This window comes from Macaca fascicularis, chromosome 7 (assembly GCF_037993035.2).
Source record: "Macaca fascicularis isolate 582-1 chromosome 7, T2T-MFA8v1.1".
Taxonomy (NCBI): Eukaryota; Metazoa; Chordata; class Mammalia; order Primates; family Cercopithecidae; genus Macaca; species Macaca fascicularis.
This window is the reverse complement of record NC_088381.1, coordinates 127209652-127228219: the sequence shown is the minus strand read 5'-3', so window position 1 is coordinate 127228219 and position 18568 is coordinate 127209652. Positions and strand designations below refer to the sequence as shown.

At 37.7% G+C, this 18568-nt stretch overlaps 1 protein-coding gene across 6 annotated transcripts in view; it reads right to left on the bottom strand.

The window, feature by feature from the left end:
- Window positions 1-7730: 7730 nt before the first annotated feature.
- Window positions 7731-18568, bottom strand: part of DAAM1 (dishevelled associated activator of morphogenesis 1) — a 180174-nt gene continuing 169336 nt past the window's right edge. For all 6 annotated transcript variants that reach the window (XM_005561382.4, XM_073997469.1, XM_005561381.4 and 3 more), the window contains 4 exons: window positions 18217-18277; window positions 15321-15452; window positions 11507-11677; window positions 7731-10443 (listed from right to left, as the gene is read on the bottom strand). In XM_005561382.4, coding sequence (XP_005561439.1) covers window positions 10234-10443; window positions 11507-11677; window positions 15321-15452; window positions 18217-18277 — 574 coding nt within the window. In that variant the 3' untranslated portion in view covers window positions 7731-10233. The remainder of the gene's footprint in view (window positions 10444-11506; window positions 11678-15320; window positions 15453-18216; window positions 18278-18568) is intronic.

Here is an 18568-nt window from a genome sequence, read left to right as displayed (position 1 = left end):
TTTTGATTAGATCTTTTTCTGGAGCAGGGGAAACACTATAAAGAATATGCATTATTATATCAATTGACATAATTGGAACATGGATGGTATGATTAGATAAATGTATCAATATAAATTTACAAAGTTGATACATATACTGAAGTTGTGTAAGAGCATATCTTTATTCTTAGGAAGTGTACACTGGCGTATTTAGGAATTAAGAGCCGTGATGTATGTAACTTACTCTCAAATGGTTCCAAAAAAAATTACGTGTACACATACACACAAAGGAAGAGCAAGAGAACAAATGATGAAGTAAATGAATACGAGTTTAAAAATCAGTTTTATCTATAGAACAAAAAAGTGTATCTGGGAAAGTAAAAGGTGTTTGTTGTGCTGTTTTTATTTTTGAAACTTTTTGTGAGTTTGAAATTGTTTACAAATTAAAAGGTTTTTTTTTTTTTTTTTAATTGTGTATTCAAACTTCTACATAGCCCTGAACTTTGGAAAACATCCCTGATGTGATAGATGGTCACCCCGTATTGGGTATCCAGTCTAGAGATGTGGACGTCTCTAAGGAAAGGGTACTCAGTATCTTATTAGGCAGCCTGTTCAATCGCTGATTAATTTTAGGAGTTTGAAATTTCTCTACAGGTTTAAAAAATGAAATCCATTGGTTGGTGACTTTTACCCATTGATTCTCACCCTGGCTTCTGGTGAAATACAGAATACGTTTTCTTTCTTTTCAAATATTTGAGAAGAGCTGCTATATGTTTGTAATAATTTATTTTGCAGGCTAAAAGTTTCTTGTCAGTGGCTTCTTCTGAGTCTGTCTATAAGCCTCCTCACCAGGATGCACTTTCATTTGTCAGCGCTGCTCTTAGAACACGGTATCCATGAGAACACAGCACTCCAGCTGTGTTCACACCAGTGAGGACAGCCGTGGGCCCATCCATTTAGTTTGATTTGTTCCTCTGCTTCCAACCACTCTTCCTAGGTCACCACAACGGCCTCTACAGGGTAAAGCCATATTAATGTTATACATTGATTTTATGACAAAATCAATGCATTGTGGTTTTAGTGCAGCCCAGATGAGTCCCCGAGGATCAGCGTTACCACAGCTACCTAGTAAAAGGAAACCCTGGAATGAGCCTCATTACTGTTGTAATGTAATGTGCTCTAAGCAATTGCCCTTCCACCTTTCCCCTTCCCAAACAGCCAGGGCAAGAAGCCCGAGTTCTTGGCTGTAGCTGATAAACAGTGTGATGAGAACAGTTTGTTTAATTCTTGTTAATGAGTTGGCTGCAGTAAATTCCCAGCAACTAAGGACTGAGGACCTCAGAGGCAGGGCTATAGCATCCTTCAATGGGAAGTTTTAGGGCTGCTCTGTCCAGCTTCTAAAGTGTGAAGCAAAGGTGTGTGGGAGACTGACCAAGGTCACAGCTCATGTCTGATAGCAATACAGACAACTCTGGAACTTGGGTCCTAGTGTGTTACTTAGCTGTTGGTGCAAGACAACAGAATAGGCAGATGGGAATTTGGGAGCCAGCTTCTGTGGAGTGTACTTTAATGGCTGTAGATAGTTTCCGGATTGGTCAGGGTCTCCTTTACACAGTCCAGTGGGGGAGAAGTCAATGCCAATTATCCTACAAGCATTATGTGCTAGAGGATTCTCTCCCCATTGCATTAATTCTTTAGCAGTGAGCCGGGTAAGATAGTAGGGCCTGCATGACCCACCCCCAGCAGTGCCTCTAGCAGACATTGGAAGCCAGCTTTTAGTGTGAACTCACCAGCTGTAAAAATGTCAGGTCACTGAACAGCTGCTGCTCTTCAGGGTCAAATAGCTCACATTCAAGGCAGAAAGAGAGGACTGTTTTCTGTAAAAGGCATTTTAAGAGAATTGCTAATAATGAGGTCTTCTGATGGGAGAGTAACTAATGAAGGTGGTTTGAGGGAAGGAAGAAGGGGAGGTTGGGAAGGAAGGAGGTTGAGAAGGAGGGAGCAAAGGCTTTTCCTGTGAGCCTTCTAATGACAATCAACTTGCAAAAATTATCTTAAATTGGAAATCCAAAAGGCTTATAATCTGAACTGCCTGACAGTGACTAGCTCACTAGTGACATGCCCTCCTTATTATTTCTGCCTTCTGGATTCTCAACAGTTAAGATATGAATATTAAGGTCCTATTAGTCTAAGAGTTAATCAGATCGTTTTAGGGACAGGGCTGAAGTCTTGAATGGTGGCAGTCTGCATGGAAGTCCAAGGAAGTATTGTGAAAAACCATCCCATCGAGCTGTTTTATCGAGATATATCCAGATGTGAATAAACTGGAAAAGTCTAAGGAGCATGAAAAGTTACCAGAGGGAGTTTACCTGAGGCAGCCGGTATGTGCAAAGGAGTAGGATGACTTGGCCTGATTGGGTGGGAAGGTTTCTTGGCTAAGTATATAGGGACTTTTCTTTCTTAAGTAGACTTTACATTTTAGAGCAGGTTTAGGGTCATAGCCAAACTGAACAGACGGTATAGAGATTTCCCACATACCTCCTGCCCCTGTACATGTGCAGCCTCCCCTGTTGTCAATATCCCCAACCACAGCAGTCTATTTGTTACAATTGATGGACCGACACCAACACCTCATGATCACCCAGAGTTCATAGTTTACATCAGGGTTCACTCTTGGTGTTACATATTTTATGGGTTTGGACGAATGTAAGATGACATGTAGAGAGTATTTTCACTGCCCTGAGAGTCCTCTGTGCTCTTCATACTCATCCCTTCCTCCTCCTGACCCCTGGTAACCACGAATCTTTTCCTTGCCTCCCTAGTTTTACCTTTTCCAGAGTGGCATGTGAGTGGAATCATACACTATGTAGCCTTTCCATATTGGCTTCTTTCACTTGGTAATATGCATGTAAGACTCCTCCATGTCTTTTCATGGTTTGATAGGTCATTTCTTTTTAGCACTGAGTAATATTCCATTGTCTAGATGTACCACAATTTATCAATTCGCCTAGTGAAAGACATTTTGGTTGCTTCCAAGTTTTGGCAATTATTAAGCTGCTATAAACATCTAGTGCACATGTTTGTGTTGACATGAATTTTCAACCCATTTGAATAAATTGCTGGATTGTATAGTGAGTATGTTTAGTTTGATAAAAACTTCCAAACTGTTTTTTAAAGTAGCTGTGCCATTTTGCATTCTTACTAGTAATGAATGTGAGTTCCTGTTGCTGCACATCCTCGCTGGCGTTTGGTGTTGTCAGGGTACTGGGTTCTGGCCACTCAAATGAGTGTGTAGTGATATCTTGTTGTTGTTTTAATTTGCCTTTCCTTGATGACATATAATGTGGAGCATTTTCTTCATATGCTTATTTGCCATCTATATATCTTCTTTGGTGAGGAGGCTGTTCAGATCTTTGGCCCATTTTTAATAATTGTGTTCTCATTGAGTTTCAAGAGTCTTTTGTATATTTTGGATGACAGTCCTTTACCTGGTATGTCTTTAGCAAATATTTTTTTTTCACAGTCTGTGGCTTGTTTTATCATTTTCTTGACTGTGTCTCTTGCAGGTCACAAAAGTTTAATGAAGTCCAGCTTATCAATTCTTTCATGGATTGTGCATTTGACATTGCATCTAAAAAGTCATTGTCAAACATAGATGACATTACCAATGTCATCTAAATTTTCAATTTTCTCCCATCTCAGGAGTTTTATCATTTTGTTTAAGTCTGTGATCCATTTTGAGTTAATTTTTTATAAAGAATGTGAGGTCTTTGTCTAGCTTTATTGTGTTTGCATATGGATGTTCAGTTTTTCCAGCATTATTTTTTGAAAAGACTATATTTGCTCCATTGTCTTACCATTGATCTTTTGTAAAAAAAAGCAATTAACTATATTCATGTGGTTCTATTTGTGGGTTATATTATTAGTCTATTTTTTCACAATTACCACAGTCTTGATTACTGTAGCTTTATACTATGTCTTGAAGTAGGGTAGAATCTGTTCCCCAACTTTGTTCTTTTCCTTCGATATTGTGTTGGCTTTTCTGTATCTTTTGCCTATTTATACAAATTTTAGAATCAGTTTGTCAATAAAAACAAAGTAACTTGCTGGGATTTTATTGGAATTGCATTGAATCTGTAGATTAAGTTGAAAAGATCTTGACACTATCGAATCTTCCTATCCATGAATATGAACTATCTCACCATTTACTTGGCTCTTCCTTGATTTCTCCCATCAGAGGTTTGTTGTTTTCCTCATATAGATCTTGTATATATTTTGTTAGATTTATACCTAAGTATTTCATTTTGGGGGTGTGCTCATATGAATGGTACTGTATGTTTAATTTTCAATTCTGCTTTTTCTTTGCTGGTAAATAGGAAAACAATAGACTTTTATGTATTAACTTTGTATCCCGCAAACTAATTTTCCTAAGCTGCTGGTAGTCACTCCTTTCCTCCCCTGTTTTTGTCTTCCCATGTCATTGCTCAGCATCACAGTCATCTCCTCTTCAGATACCTCCTCCCATCCTGGAAAGGTCAGTGTAGCCCTCAACTTAATTAGACTTAGGAAAGGTTCTCTACACTGGAAGTGACGGTGAGGATATTAACAAGAAATGTTCATGATTATATGAAGGATTGCAGATTCCTTTGCCATAGGAATGTCCTCATATGACCATAATGGGTGTGAATGAGATGAGATAATGTTACTGAAATCTGTACCATTCAACCATTTCCTTTCTTCCTTCTCCCAGCAAAAGAAGCAAGAGAATCAGAAAAATGCTTTATTCAAACAAAATAGAAAAAAATGATACAAATTTCTTTTTCCCATGAAAAATGAAAACATATTAAGGTTTGATACAAATACGGATCTTCTTTGTCTGAAAACCCTGGGGCGCAGTCCTGTGCTCATTTGTTTGTTTGATACCATGGAAACATGCAGTTGATTGCAGTAGTTAAAAGCATGTTAGGGAAGATACCAAAGGGCAGGTCTGAAATTTTCCACAGGATTCAGATAAAAAATAATTCTGATTGGTATTTGCTATGGAAAACACAAAATCCTTATAAACAAGAAACTTGTTCCTCCATGGGCCCCAAACTTTCTCAAACATAAATAATTCATAGGCGGGACACGATGGCTCACGTTTGTAATTCCAGCACTTTGGGAGGCCAAGGTGGGAGGATCGCTTGAAGCCAGGAGTCTGAGAACAGCCTGGGCAATATAGTGAGGCACTGTCTCTAAAAACATTTTAAAAATAAAAATAATGATAAAAAAGAAGTCAGATTTTAAGTCATCTCTTAATTATAGACTCAAGAGGTTTTTAGACTTCAGTTATTATCAATAGGGGCAACAGGGATTTAGAGACTTAAAACAGTATATAGACCACACAAAAAATAAGCACATAACTCGACAGAGTGATGGTTTATAAACACCCCATGTGAGAAGCCCTAGACCCCTGACTTTAATTCTCTCCATACAGTTCAGTGGTTCTTAAAGATATTGTTTATGGAATTAAATGGTATCAAGTAGTTGTTAAGCCTTGGAAGTTGCTAATTTAGGTTCTCCACTTGATAGGAAACAGCTGATGTTATTAAAAAACAAAAATACTCACAGAAAATTTTACCTTCCACAACTCAGCCTTTTGAACACAGTAATGCATCACATAATGACATTTTATCAACCATGAACCGCATATATGGCGGTGGTCTCATAAAATTATAATGGAGCTGAAAAATTCCCTATCACCTAGTAACACTGTAGTGCAATGCATTACTCATGTATTTGAGGTGATGCTGGCATAAAGCAAGCTACTAAGCTGCCTGTTTTATAAAACTATAGCACATCCACATGAACAGTACATAATACTTGACAATGATATGTGTTACTAGTTTATTTACTACAAATGTGTTATTTCGAAGTATACTCATTTTATTTTTTTTTAAAGTTAACTGTAAAACAACCTCAGACAGGTCCTTCAGGAGGTACTCCAGAAGGCATTGTTATAACGGATGACAGCTCCATATGGACTACTGCTCCTGAAGCCTTCCAGTGGGACAAGATGTGTAGGTGAAGAGAGTCACATTGATGATCCTGACCCCATGTAGGCATAGGCTAATGTGTCTTAGTTTTTAACAAAAAAAGTTTAAAAAGTTAAACAAAAGTTAAAAACCAAAAAAAGCTAATAGACTAAGGATGTGAAGAAAATACTAATACTTTTGTACAGCTGTGTTTTAAAGTTATTACATATCAAAACACTAAATAATAAAGTAAAAGTTATAGTAAGCTAAGTTTTATTAAAGAGTTTAAAAAATAAATTTAGTGTAGCATAGATGTACAATGTTGATAAAGCCTACAGTAGTGTATGTCCTAGGCCTTCACATTCACTCACCACTCACTGACTAACCTGGAGCAACTTCCAGTTCTGCAAGCTCCATTCATGGTAAGTGCCCCATACAGATGTACCATCTTCAATGTTTTATATGGTATTTTTACTACATATATATTTTTCTATATATATGTTTAGATACACAAATACCATTGTTACAATTGCCTACACTATTCAGTGCAGTAACATGCCGTGCAGGTTTGTAGCCTAGGAGCAATAGGCTCCACCATATAGCCTAGGTGTGTAGTAGGTTATGCTGTCTAGATTTGTGTAAGTATACTCTATGATGTATGCATGGCAATGAAATCACCTATTGGCACAATTTCTCAGAATGTGTCCTTGTTAAATGACACATGACTGTAATTGTGTCTAAACTACAGCATTTTAATAAAGGTTATCCCTTGCCCGACAAAAAACTCACATTATAGAAAAGAGGCAAAGTTCTGGATGGATCACATAACTTCACCCCTCTGTCAGAAGCACATTTCCTTCAGTGATAATTGTTTTGGGGAAACTGAAGACACTGAAGCATATGATCTGAAAATTTCACATTTCCCCCCTTTCTATTAATACACCAAGGTCAACTGAGGATCTAGGTGGTTCTGTACATAATTCCATACCCAAATATACAAATAGGCCGGGGCTGAGTTTGTGGGTTGGAATAGAACATTTGTCTAACATGCAGAAGGGTCTCTCCTATCAAGAGTGTCAGCTCCACAGAACGTTGTTACTATGAAGTTATGCAGTGAGTTGACAAAATACAAGATGGTCAGCGATTACAAGAACATCATGAGTTCATTCCAAGGATAAGAAGAATTAGTGTTTGGCCTGCTTGGGTATTCTATCAACCACTGGGGCAGTTTGTTTCCAACTTGACCTTAAATTGAGTTAAGGGTGGCGAGGCAGCAAATGTGATGTAGGACAAAGGGAAAGCTTCGACTTTCAGAGGATACTGATAAAACAAATTTCTTGATCTGTATGGGTGCCATTTCCCAAACTGACCCATATCAAATTAAATTTTAATAAGAAAAAAAGTCTCAAAACAGAAAAGCTTTTGATTCTAGAGACCAGAGATTATTTTCTCTACTCCAGTTGAGTAATTTCACCAGTAGCCCTACTATACATGAGTTATAACAAGAAATTGTGTAACTCATACATAAACCAAGTGTAGAAAGAGGTGGCATATGATAACCTGAACATACTGAATGCTGCCATAATAGAAAACTATATTCTTCTAGGTCCAGTAAGTACAAGTTTAAAAACACGTATATATTTGATTCAGTGAACAGTTTGCAAAATTGAAATTCAGTGGTGGAAACTGCGAAGAAGTTTGATGACGCTGTTTTAATAATTCATAGAAAGACATATGTACACCCAATGAATTCATCTCTTTATTGCATATTGCTATTTTAAAAAAATGTACAGTCTCATAACACATACATTTTTTTTTCTCAGTACTATCTAACGACAGTCTTGCACCTAAAGACTAAGTGGTTCCAACTACTGAGCTAATAAGATACAAGACATATAATTAAGTTCACAAATTATGCATTTTCTTTTTGGCATTAATTTAAAAAAACAAACAAAAATTTCAAAATACACACCCAAGAGAGAAAAGTGGCTACTTACACCAGCACCAATCTAAAAAGTAGAAAGTAGTTTTTTTTTTTTTTGTTTTTCTTTTCAACAATGGCACATGGAATTACCTGCACACAGTTTTTGGGGAAAGAAACCAAAAATGGAAATGGCAAAGGAGGCCCACCAGGATGGCCATATCAAAGGAGGATGATTAAAAGGGGCAAGAGGGACATGCTACACAAACTTGCTCCTTTATGTGACTTTCCCCCCACCTGTCTATTCCTTAAACTGTAAGACAAAGCCATTTTCAAAATACAGTTCCAAAATTGAGCCAGACCAAATTTCTCCTGCTACAAATAGAAAAGAATATACATAGAGGCACTTTAGTTAAGGAACAGACAAAATCATCGTTATATTCCAATCTTCATCTCCAAGCCTTTCTGAGTCAAGTCTCTATCTGCACCTTCAACACGGTGTTATTGCAGACCTGGGTTAACTCGGGACTGGGGGAGTGCAACCTCTGCTCTGTATTTATGACTGTTTTATTTGCTAGTCATTTATTTCCATTTGATGTGTAGAAAGTCACTAAATTTGCAATGAGGAAAAGATGTAAAACCACAGCTCTTGACAACTCTTAGAGCACTATTTCACAGCTTTCACATAGCGCAGATACCTTGCCATCTGTGCTAAGTGTTATAGTTTATACAAATTATTTTAAAATAGTATGATTCCTGTACAGTGCACACATTGGTATTCTATTCATCCCTTAATATCCCCATTAGAATTTAAGCCTTTGGGGGCAGGGACTCTGTCTTGCTTACCATTGTAGCCTTACTATGCCTGGTACATAGTAGGAACTTAATAAATATTTGTTAATTGATGAAAAACTCAATTTAGTGAGTAAATAATGTTCTAGTGCAACAGGACAAACTACTCTCTCCACAGGAAACTCAACCACAACAGGATCGATAGAAAGAAAAGAGAAAACGTTAGCCCTCATCCCCGACTACAAATAAATAAAGCAAAGCAAAAAAAAAAAAAAAGTAACAGTCCTCTTTATATATCACATAATTTAAGGATATTAAGAGTTGGTAGGTTAATGGTAAGCATCTATATTTTATTTTCTAATGTTCATTGTTTTTATTCATGTCTCCCTGAGAGCTTTATTTTTTTGGACTGAAATTTTACAGGTAGCTTTACTGACACACAATTTTAAAATGACAACATATAAACAGCAATCACTTCAAATATACTTAGAGATAAATAGATCTGGGCATCTCTGCTGATGTTGACATTTTGTGCATTCTTTATGTGTCCTTTAGTCCAGACCTATATTTACAGAAAATGCAGCTTGTCCTACAAAACAGAAGATAGAAACTAACAAAAAGGCACCCCATTAAATTTTTTTTTTTTAGTAATCTTTATCCCTTCAGAGAATTCTTCCTTTAAGTCTTGGGTGAGATATTTTATTTTTAAGGTTTATATATCTATAGTGTTAGAACAAGCATACTCTGGCAATGTTGTTCTTTAAAAAAAGCATGGATTGCATTTAGATAGTGTTTTTTTCCAAAAATCTGAAGAAATTATCAAGAGCACTTGGCAGAGATAACTTGATGAAATTAGGGGAAAAACTGATGTCCAACTTTTAAATATACAAAAAATTCTGACTGACATTCTACATAATTCAAATTGTGTGCAAGATGTTCTCAATAAACATTTACAGACTGTATCCTCACACCGATGTCAGAAATCCGAAGCTGGTCCTATCACTGATGCATCTACATCACAATGTCAGCTATCGAAAACCATTTTAAATCTGTATTTTTCCAACTCCAGTTCCATCAATGAAAATAATTTCAAAGGATATCAAGCTTGGAAACAATACAATATTTTGCAAAGTTTTTTTTTTTTTTTTCTCCTGTTTTGTCTTTGAATCTAGGGAATGTCTCTGTCATCTCTTTCAGGAGATAGTATTGTGCTTCTGAACAGTCATGGCGTTCGGGGAAAGAAAATGAGCCACACTCAAGGTGAATGCATACACGAAGGGTTTCGGAGCACATACATTAACATAAATCTTTTTAACCATACGTAGAGGTCTCCAGACAACACTCAGACATCTATATACATTTTTTAATATATACACACATACATTTACATACACACACATTCACACATTCACTCACAGATGAAGGAAAAAATTGCCACTGTTTGGATTGCAAGGCAGTGTAATGAAACGTTCTAGTCACTTTAGAGGGCCGCTAATGAGCTTTCTAAAATAAAGTATTCATGGAAGATTAGAAATTAAGTTTTGTGATTGGTCTCTCTCTGCTGCTGTCAGTCATCTGGTTGGTAATGCGTTTGCGATTCCGTTTCAATTTAGAAAGGTCTTTGTCAAACACTTCTCCTGAGCGTAAAGCTGAAACAAGGTCATCAAACTCTCCGCTTTCTTCACTATTCTCTTTAGCTTTTCTCATTTTACGTTCCCTTTCACGTTGTTCTTTGAGCTGCAAATAGAAAGAAATAACCTCTTAGAAACATGTCAAAATGTTGCATTTTGTTTTCAGTAGAGATGAATTCTGTGAAATATGGTAATGCTCCAGACACCAAGCTGTGCTCATCCTATAACCCCTTTGGATATCACAAGAAAGGGTAATTGGAACATGGAGTCTCCATTGTGGAAGCAATGGACAACAACAAAAAATAACCACTGTCTTGTGGTTAGACCCTCACCACCTAGATTCTAGGTAAACTGCATGATATTCTAGTTAAAATAAGAGCAATTGAGGCAATTTGTGTTTTTGCTAACGAAAAAAAAAAAAAAGGTATCACTATTACATAGACCCCAAATAACTAAAGCAAATGGTCATCAGGCCATTTTCCTTATATCAAAGGCTTAGCTTGCATCTACTGTGGAAGCCTGAAACCTGATACACAACAGTTACTGTTATTAAAAGCCAACTAATACATGCACATTGTAGACAATTTGGATAATTCAGATAAAAGGAAGGTGGGGGAAGCATCTTTAATTCTACTACTGTGAACTTTTTAGAGGTTTATCTCACCACTATTATTTTCTATATGTATTAACATCTTAAGAAACAAAACAGAAAAAGATTTCATGTAGAAATCACTTTGTAAACTTTTCTGTATCATTACTCTTTAAATACATGTCTTTTAAGGACTGCGTAAATATACCATTATATAGTCGTTACATCATTTAGAACTCAAGCCCTATTGGTAAACATTTAGGTTGTCTTTAGCTTGGGGCTATTATAAAGAATGCTGCCCTTTTTTGTGTAAATTTATGATTATTTCTTTAAAATAAATGCCAAAAATTGGAATTCCAGAGCAAAGGATGTGGATAGATATATTTTTTTTAAGGCTTTGAAATACACTGTTAAATAGCCCAAGAGAAACAACACCAATTTAAAATCCCACAGAATTCTAGAGAGTACACTGAAGCCTTCCTTCCTGCCAGCAGGTCAGAGTGCTCTCTAAATACTTTTGACTGGGCTGCAGCCATAGGACTTCTAGGAGGTGGAATTGGTCAATTAATCATCCTCTCACCTGAGCTTCCATGCGAGCTCGACGTTCTTCTTCCTCCTTTTTCTTTCTCATATTTTCATTTTCTTGCTTGGCTTCTGAAACAGCTTGAAGAAACTGATCAAAAATGCCAAAGAACTCATCTGGTTGTATTTTGCCAGCCTCTTCCCCAAAGTGCTTCACTGCTTTAGTGAACTAGAAAAAAGAGGGTTTTAAGAAGTCAATGTTTCATGAGAATTCCATAATCAAATACAAATAACTTTAGAAAGACTAAAGCCCAGATTGAGTCAAGCATAAGTTTTGTTTGCTCATTTATTTTTATTTATTAATTTTTTTTGGAGATGGTGTTTCGCCATCACCCAGGCTGGAGTGCAGTGGCATGATCCCAGCTCACTGCAACCTCTGCCTCTCGGGTTCAAGTGATTCTCCAGCCTCAACCTCCCAAGTAGCTGGGATTACAGGCACATACCACCATGCTTAGCTAATTTTTGTAGTTTTAGTAGAGTAGGGGTTTTACCATGTTGGCCAGGCTGGTCTCAAACTCCTAACCTCAGGTGATCCACCCACCTTGGCCTCCCAAAGTGCTGGGATTACAGGCGTGAGCCACCATACCTGGCAGTTTTTCTTGTTTTGTTTTTGTTTTTAAGAGATGGGGTCTTACATGTTGCCCAGGCTGGAATGCATATGTTATTGGTTTTTTTTTCCCCCCCCCCAAATTTATGGAGTCTTACATATTACCCAGGCTGGAGTTTAGTGGCTATTCAAAGGTATGATCACAGCAAACTACAGCCTCAAACTCCTGGGCAATCTTTCCCCTTAAGCCTCACAAGTAGCTGGGACTATAGGCATGTGCCACTGCACCCGGCTAAGTCAAACATAACTGATGGATTCTAGCGAGCCTATATTTATCTTCAGCTGCTGAACATGTCTATTAATCATTTCTAAGTAAAAATTTTAATACTCCTTAGCTTTTGAAACCATTTATTCCTGTCTACCTCAGTTGAGCTTAACATGTATGATGACCTCCTATGACTTTTTATTAACTAAACAGTAGTAAAAACAAAATATTGTAGAGCACAGCACCCCAGACATAAAACTAACAGCAAACTCGGCAGGGGGAGGGAAACTTGTACTTTTAACTTTTCTTTGAAGTAGTTTAAAATCATTTACTAGTGCCATATGGTCAACATAGAAAGCAAATGGGAGCCAGTGCCTCTTAGCTGCTTTTCCCAATCATAAATAATGCTGCTATTGTTGGGATATTTTCAGGGTCTCAATGAGAAAACAGTAACTGAGTATGGAATCTTTAATGCAACCCAGTGTATGACTGAGAATACAATTTTATTCCAAATTCTTTGTTTTAGAACCCCTTTCAATGCCAATCTTTTTTTAAAAAGTTTTTTAAAAAAAGATATGGGGTATTGCAATGTTACATTGCCCAGGCTGGACTCAAACTCCTAGGCACAAGTGATCCTCCTGCCACAGCCTCCTGAGTAGCTGGGACTATGGGTACATGCAACATGCCCCAGTGTCAATCTTTTCAAATGGCCAAAATGCAACATACCAAGGAAGAAATTTATGAAGTTAGATAAAAATATATGTATACAGTAACAATAGTATATCCAGTCTTGTTTTAGTTCTTCCAGAGGTTATCTTCATAACTCAAGGCAGTATGTATTTCAATAGTCTTAGCATTACAACTACCCAAATAATATTCAATGTCAAATTGTTTGTTAAAATTATACTTCCTTCTGTAAGGATCTAATGCTATTACTCCTAAGCTACTAAGGATAGTGTTCCTAGCTTCAAAGTCAAATACATTTTTCCCCATGACCAATCAACTACTTAACATTTTCCAGATTTTAAGTTTTCTTCATATTTAGACCACGCTGTGTTTATGCAGTGCCCCCAAACAGTTTATAATTGGTTTTATTTTTATTGCTTTGTCTTTGTTACACTGTTAGGTTCTTCTGATACTTCAGTGATACTATCTACCTAAAATATTTTCAACATTTATTTTTAAATAAAACAAGTTTTGGCTTATATTTATATATATTTTATAATTACTGTATCTTTAAATTTGTAATAAAAGTGTCCTTTTTACCATTTCTGTCTTCACTGAGGAGTTTTCAATGTTTTACTTATTTGGAAATACTCTATTAGAAAAGAGTTCTTCGGGCAAAAACATAACATTCTTCAGACACCATATATAGTGCTCTAGCTTGCTCCATGGTTTTATATGCTAATTTATAAAAGTTCTGGTATGAACAAAATAGCAATAGACAGTCTACAACCGGATTTCTAAAACATTCAAGTTCACGTACTTTAGGCCATCCCGAGTGATCTTTTTATCAAGGAATTCTAGTGATCATGATGTCATGTATATTGAAATCTTAGAAATCTAAAGAAAACCAGGCCCAGATTAAAGTTCCACCCCCTATGCACACACACACACCCCAGTCAGTGTGCGAGGGGGAAATTTACCAGGTCTTTATGTTCTGCTAGACGATCTTCAACATCAGAGAAGCTTGACGCTGGCTACTGTGATGAACAAGCTGACAACAGCCAGTTCACACACAAAAATGTTTGAGCCCCTTGATGAAGTAGGTGCTATATTGCTCAGGTGGGATATCAGGACAGGGGGAATCTCTTCCTTTATGAAGCACAAACTCTAAAGTGGTGAGGCATACATAAAACATGGATGGGGGCTTCCACAGTGGAGGTCTGAATGGTGGTTGCTGACATCAGTTGACTGATTTCCACTGTGAGATATCAGAGGTTGGACCTCTGACAGCAGCCATTTGAACATATATTGTCATTTATTTAATAAGGTTAGAGAGGAGGTTTAATGTTGAGATTAGCTAACGCATGTGAACAGCCTACTTCTGTACTTTAATTGGTATGTGTGTACATTTACATAAACAATCATCCATATCTACAACCAAACAGGTAACCAGAGAAAAATAACATCCATTTACCGAAGTTTTGAAACACAAGACTCAAGTAAAAGCAAGAGTGTTGTGGCAACTGAGAGATGGGTAGAGTAAAAGAACCAATCGTGGGGGAGGGCGGGAAGGATGTTAATATACTTTATAAAGAATGAGGAGAGAAAATGAGAGACTCTGTACATATCTTGTATATGAATGTGAATGCATTTTGGAAGAGGAAACAACCTGAGATAGAGAGGAGTGAGGTGAAGCTGAGGAGCTAAAGGTCGTGGTTATCAACCAACAAAAATTTCTCTTCTAAGGGAACACAAAAAGTGAAATAGCAGAAATCATAAAAATAAATGTCTTACTAAAAAAAAAAAATAACTCTTGCAATGAGACTGTGAATTAAAATGTATCTCTTTTAGCAAGTTCTGCTGGAGATTTATACAGGTAGCATCCTGTCCTCCAAGGCTGTATCTCAGATGAGCATATTACATAATTAGGCACATGGCTTTAGTAACATCGAATTGCACATTTGATTCTACCCCTGGTTTTCATCATCTACTCTTTTCTGGCTCCCAGAGATAAGTACTTCAAGCCAATTTCAACCAAGAGAAAACTGTCAAAGTATTTGCTGGTCTCATACCATTCAAAGCCTTCAAGGTCTTGCAACATAGGCCAGTCAGACAAAAATGGTGTGTTCAGATTAATCACAGTCTTGGAAATGAAAACACACCTATGTCATACAAAACAATGGAATCTGGAAAGTAATTATCTACTACTTTATTTCCTGCACCATGAAGTTTGGATCTCACTCCTGCTATTTCCCGTACAGAATAATAACTGAAAGTATCACAATGAAGCCCAGTCCACTCAAACAACAGTCAGTGCACAAGGGGGAAACTTACCAGGTCTTTAGCTTCTGCTAGAAGATCTTCAACATCAGAGAAGCTGAAGCTAGCTACTGTGATGAACTGGCTGACAACAGACACAAACTTATCTCCAGGCTGTGGGGGCTGAGACTTCTGATATTCCAGCTCCTTAAACACAGGAAATGAATAATGTCAATGCAGGCTTCAAATACAGACATGAGACACACCTTGTCTCATATTTCACATGCCTTAAATTTAATAAATGAGAATGGCAAACACATCAAAACTTGTTCTAAAACTTTTTGTTATACTCTAGTGCCCCTGCCCCTCCTCCCACCATGCCAGAGCCATGCCCATGTGCACACGCATATTTGCAAATAGCAATTTACCAACAATCTAAGTACTTGATCTATTACTCTTTCAGACTTTAGAAAGCAAGCAGATTTGCATTTGGATAAAATTAATAGAAGTTAAACAAATAGTGGGGGCAAACTGAACTCTAAGGGCTTGTGAGTGAAAACAAGAGACTCTGCTTGTCAATATTCCATGCTTAGAATTCTGGTGTCTTGACTTTTTTCTTCTTTCCCTCTCAGCCAAGTCTATTTACTTCTTAAACTGTGGGATATAGGTCAGTCGAATTTTGGCTGTAGCATTTGGCACCATAATCTTCTACCATTTTTCTCTTGTCCATACCATATTGGTTTTTGTGAACAGGCTTGTAGGGGAATTAGTCTCTTGTTAATTATCCATACTCCCCATTACCACAGCAATGAACACAGATGATCCAAATCTAATGTTATTAGTTAATTGCCAGATGCACATTCTTATTTAAAGTTCACAACATCCCTATAAGTGAGGGATCACTAGTCCCATTATACAGACACATACATTAAGGTTTGAAGGGATATATTACTTGCCCTGAAGTAGTGCTGACCAGTGACAGAGCCAATTTGAACTCAGGCCTGCCTGACTCCAGAGTCTTGGTAATAACTATGTTGTACACCAATTGACTTAAACTGGATGCTCCCTTATTTTCTTGCATTGGCAGAGATCTTCACAAGCAGGAGTGTAGTTGTCACAGTTTATGGGTTCTGACTCAGCTCTACCACTGATTTGGTTCTTAACCATGGCATGTTGCTCTGGGCCGCAGTTTATTGATTTTTTTTTTTTAAGGGGGCAATATCCACATCATCACTAGACTCAAATGAAATAACAGAAGTGAAAACTCATCAATTAGGGAGCTGGCGCTGATTGGAAGAAATTGCCATAATTCTAGCACTTTAGCCTGGAAAGTAAGTGTATCTGTGTTCAGTGTGGGGACAGGAAAGGCATTTGAAAGTGTTTCATTAATGTATAATTTCATAAATATTCATCTCTGATACCTTCAAACAATATAATTAATTTGTGTAAAGCACAATTAGAAGACATATCTATTTGGCCAGGCCAAGCTCTGCCCCCTGCTATTTTCTTACAATACCACACCCACCTCCAGGGGTAGGGGAGGCTTCTATATCCCCTTTCCTATAAAAAGTGTGATACAGTGTATATGACCCAAGGGGTAGAGTGATTTCAGCAAAACTATCCTTTAATAAAGCAGCAACACAAAATTTCCCCAGAAGCCCCCACCCCAGGCCTTGCTCTGACCTGGCTCTGAAGCAGGGGTCAGAGCCAGGCTTCAGGGTCATCATAATGACCATGGACCCTCTGGGGCTGGGAGAAAAAGTTCAATCAGTTTATTTTTTTTTAATACTGCCCCCGACTCCCTACATTTAAAAAAAAAAAAAAAAAGGAAAAAAAACCTCACATGTTCCTTAATTTATTGAAAACAAAAAATTAGACATTGTGACTTTAATTTTTATTAGAGATATGTCTTTAATTAGTTCAACTACTTTCTATGGCAGTTTTATGATTAAAAAAAGAAAAGAAGGGAGAGTTCTCACAGCATTACCGATAAATGATCTGAGATACTTATGAGAGGCACCTGTCCAAGCTGCCTGCATGTCCATCTCCTTCACCCAGAGCAGGGCCGAGCTATGTCTGCTCCGAGCACGGTCACAGGGACGCTGCTCTGCCAGCCTGTTCTCATCCTTGCCCCCTCTCTCGCTGGCAGCTACATCTGCACAGTACCCACAGGGCACTGTGCCAAAAGGCACATTTCATCCTACCAGCTCCAGTCTGCCAGCCTGACCGGTTTTCCTTCCTCAAAGGCCTGGGCCCAGGTTGTCTTGTATGCCTGGGATAACCTCCCTCTATGCACCTAAGTTTACCCCACCCTCCGAAGCCACAGCTCAACTTCTTTTCCAAAAGAGAAGTTTCCTCTAATAGGGGCCAATTGTTCCACATGTCTCCAAAGTACCCTCAACCCGCTGCCTTCCTTAAGGCACCTCTGTAATCACTCTGCTATCTGGACACGGCCAGGCTGAGGGAAGTGGCTGCTCAGATTATTGCAACACCTGGAGGACAAGGATTCTGAGTCATCGTGACCCTCGGCTAGAGCATGTACTACAGTGTCTGCTTAGTAAATACTCCCCAAAGGACCAAGACAAAAACAACAGAGAAGTTCTATTGCTCTACCAAAAGTGAACACCATATATTAGCAGCACTTGGAAACTGAGAGGGTCCCTGAAGATCATCTAGCCCAACCCACTCATCCTGATGAATCCTGCCTCACCGATAAATTGGTGGCACGCTAGGTCCAGTTTTCAGTTCCTCCTGCAGTGACTCACCCACGACCCCTGCTGCCTGCAATCAAGTTGCCAGGCTGAACATAACCTGCCTTTGCTTCTTGTGGTGGTGGTTCTTATTTTTTAATCAATAAATGTTTATTCCGGGTATACCACATGCCAAGACAACCAGCAACTCATCTCCTGGAAACCACCAGCACGAGAGATAGTGAAGAAACTGGGAATTAGAATAAAAAACAAATACTCACTGTCTCTACTGCTTTCAAGCCACTTCTCAAGGTACTTATTTCTTTGTCCAGCTCAGTCATGCTGTTGTAAATAGCAATGTTTTAGCAATCAACAAGTGACTTACACATATTAAATATAAGATGGGTTTAAATATTTCACGCTTGGAAGTCCATACTAGTTTAATTTAAATGCTTAAAATTCCCTTCCATGCTCAGATCTCAAAGAAAGACAACAGTATTTTAAACTCATGAAATGTAGGTATAAAATTATGTTTCTTGTTTTCTGTAGCCAGCAGGTATATTTTATAGGTCAAAAATAGCAGAATAGAAATATCTTCCATCTGTACAAGAATATTTTATGTTTCAAACTCAA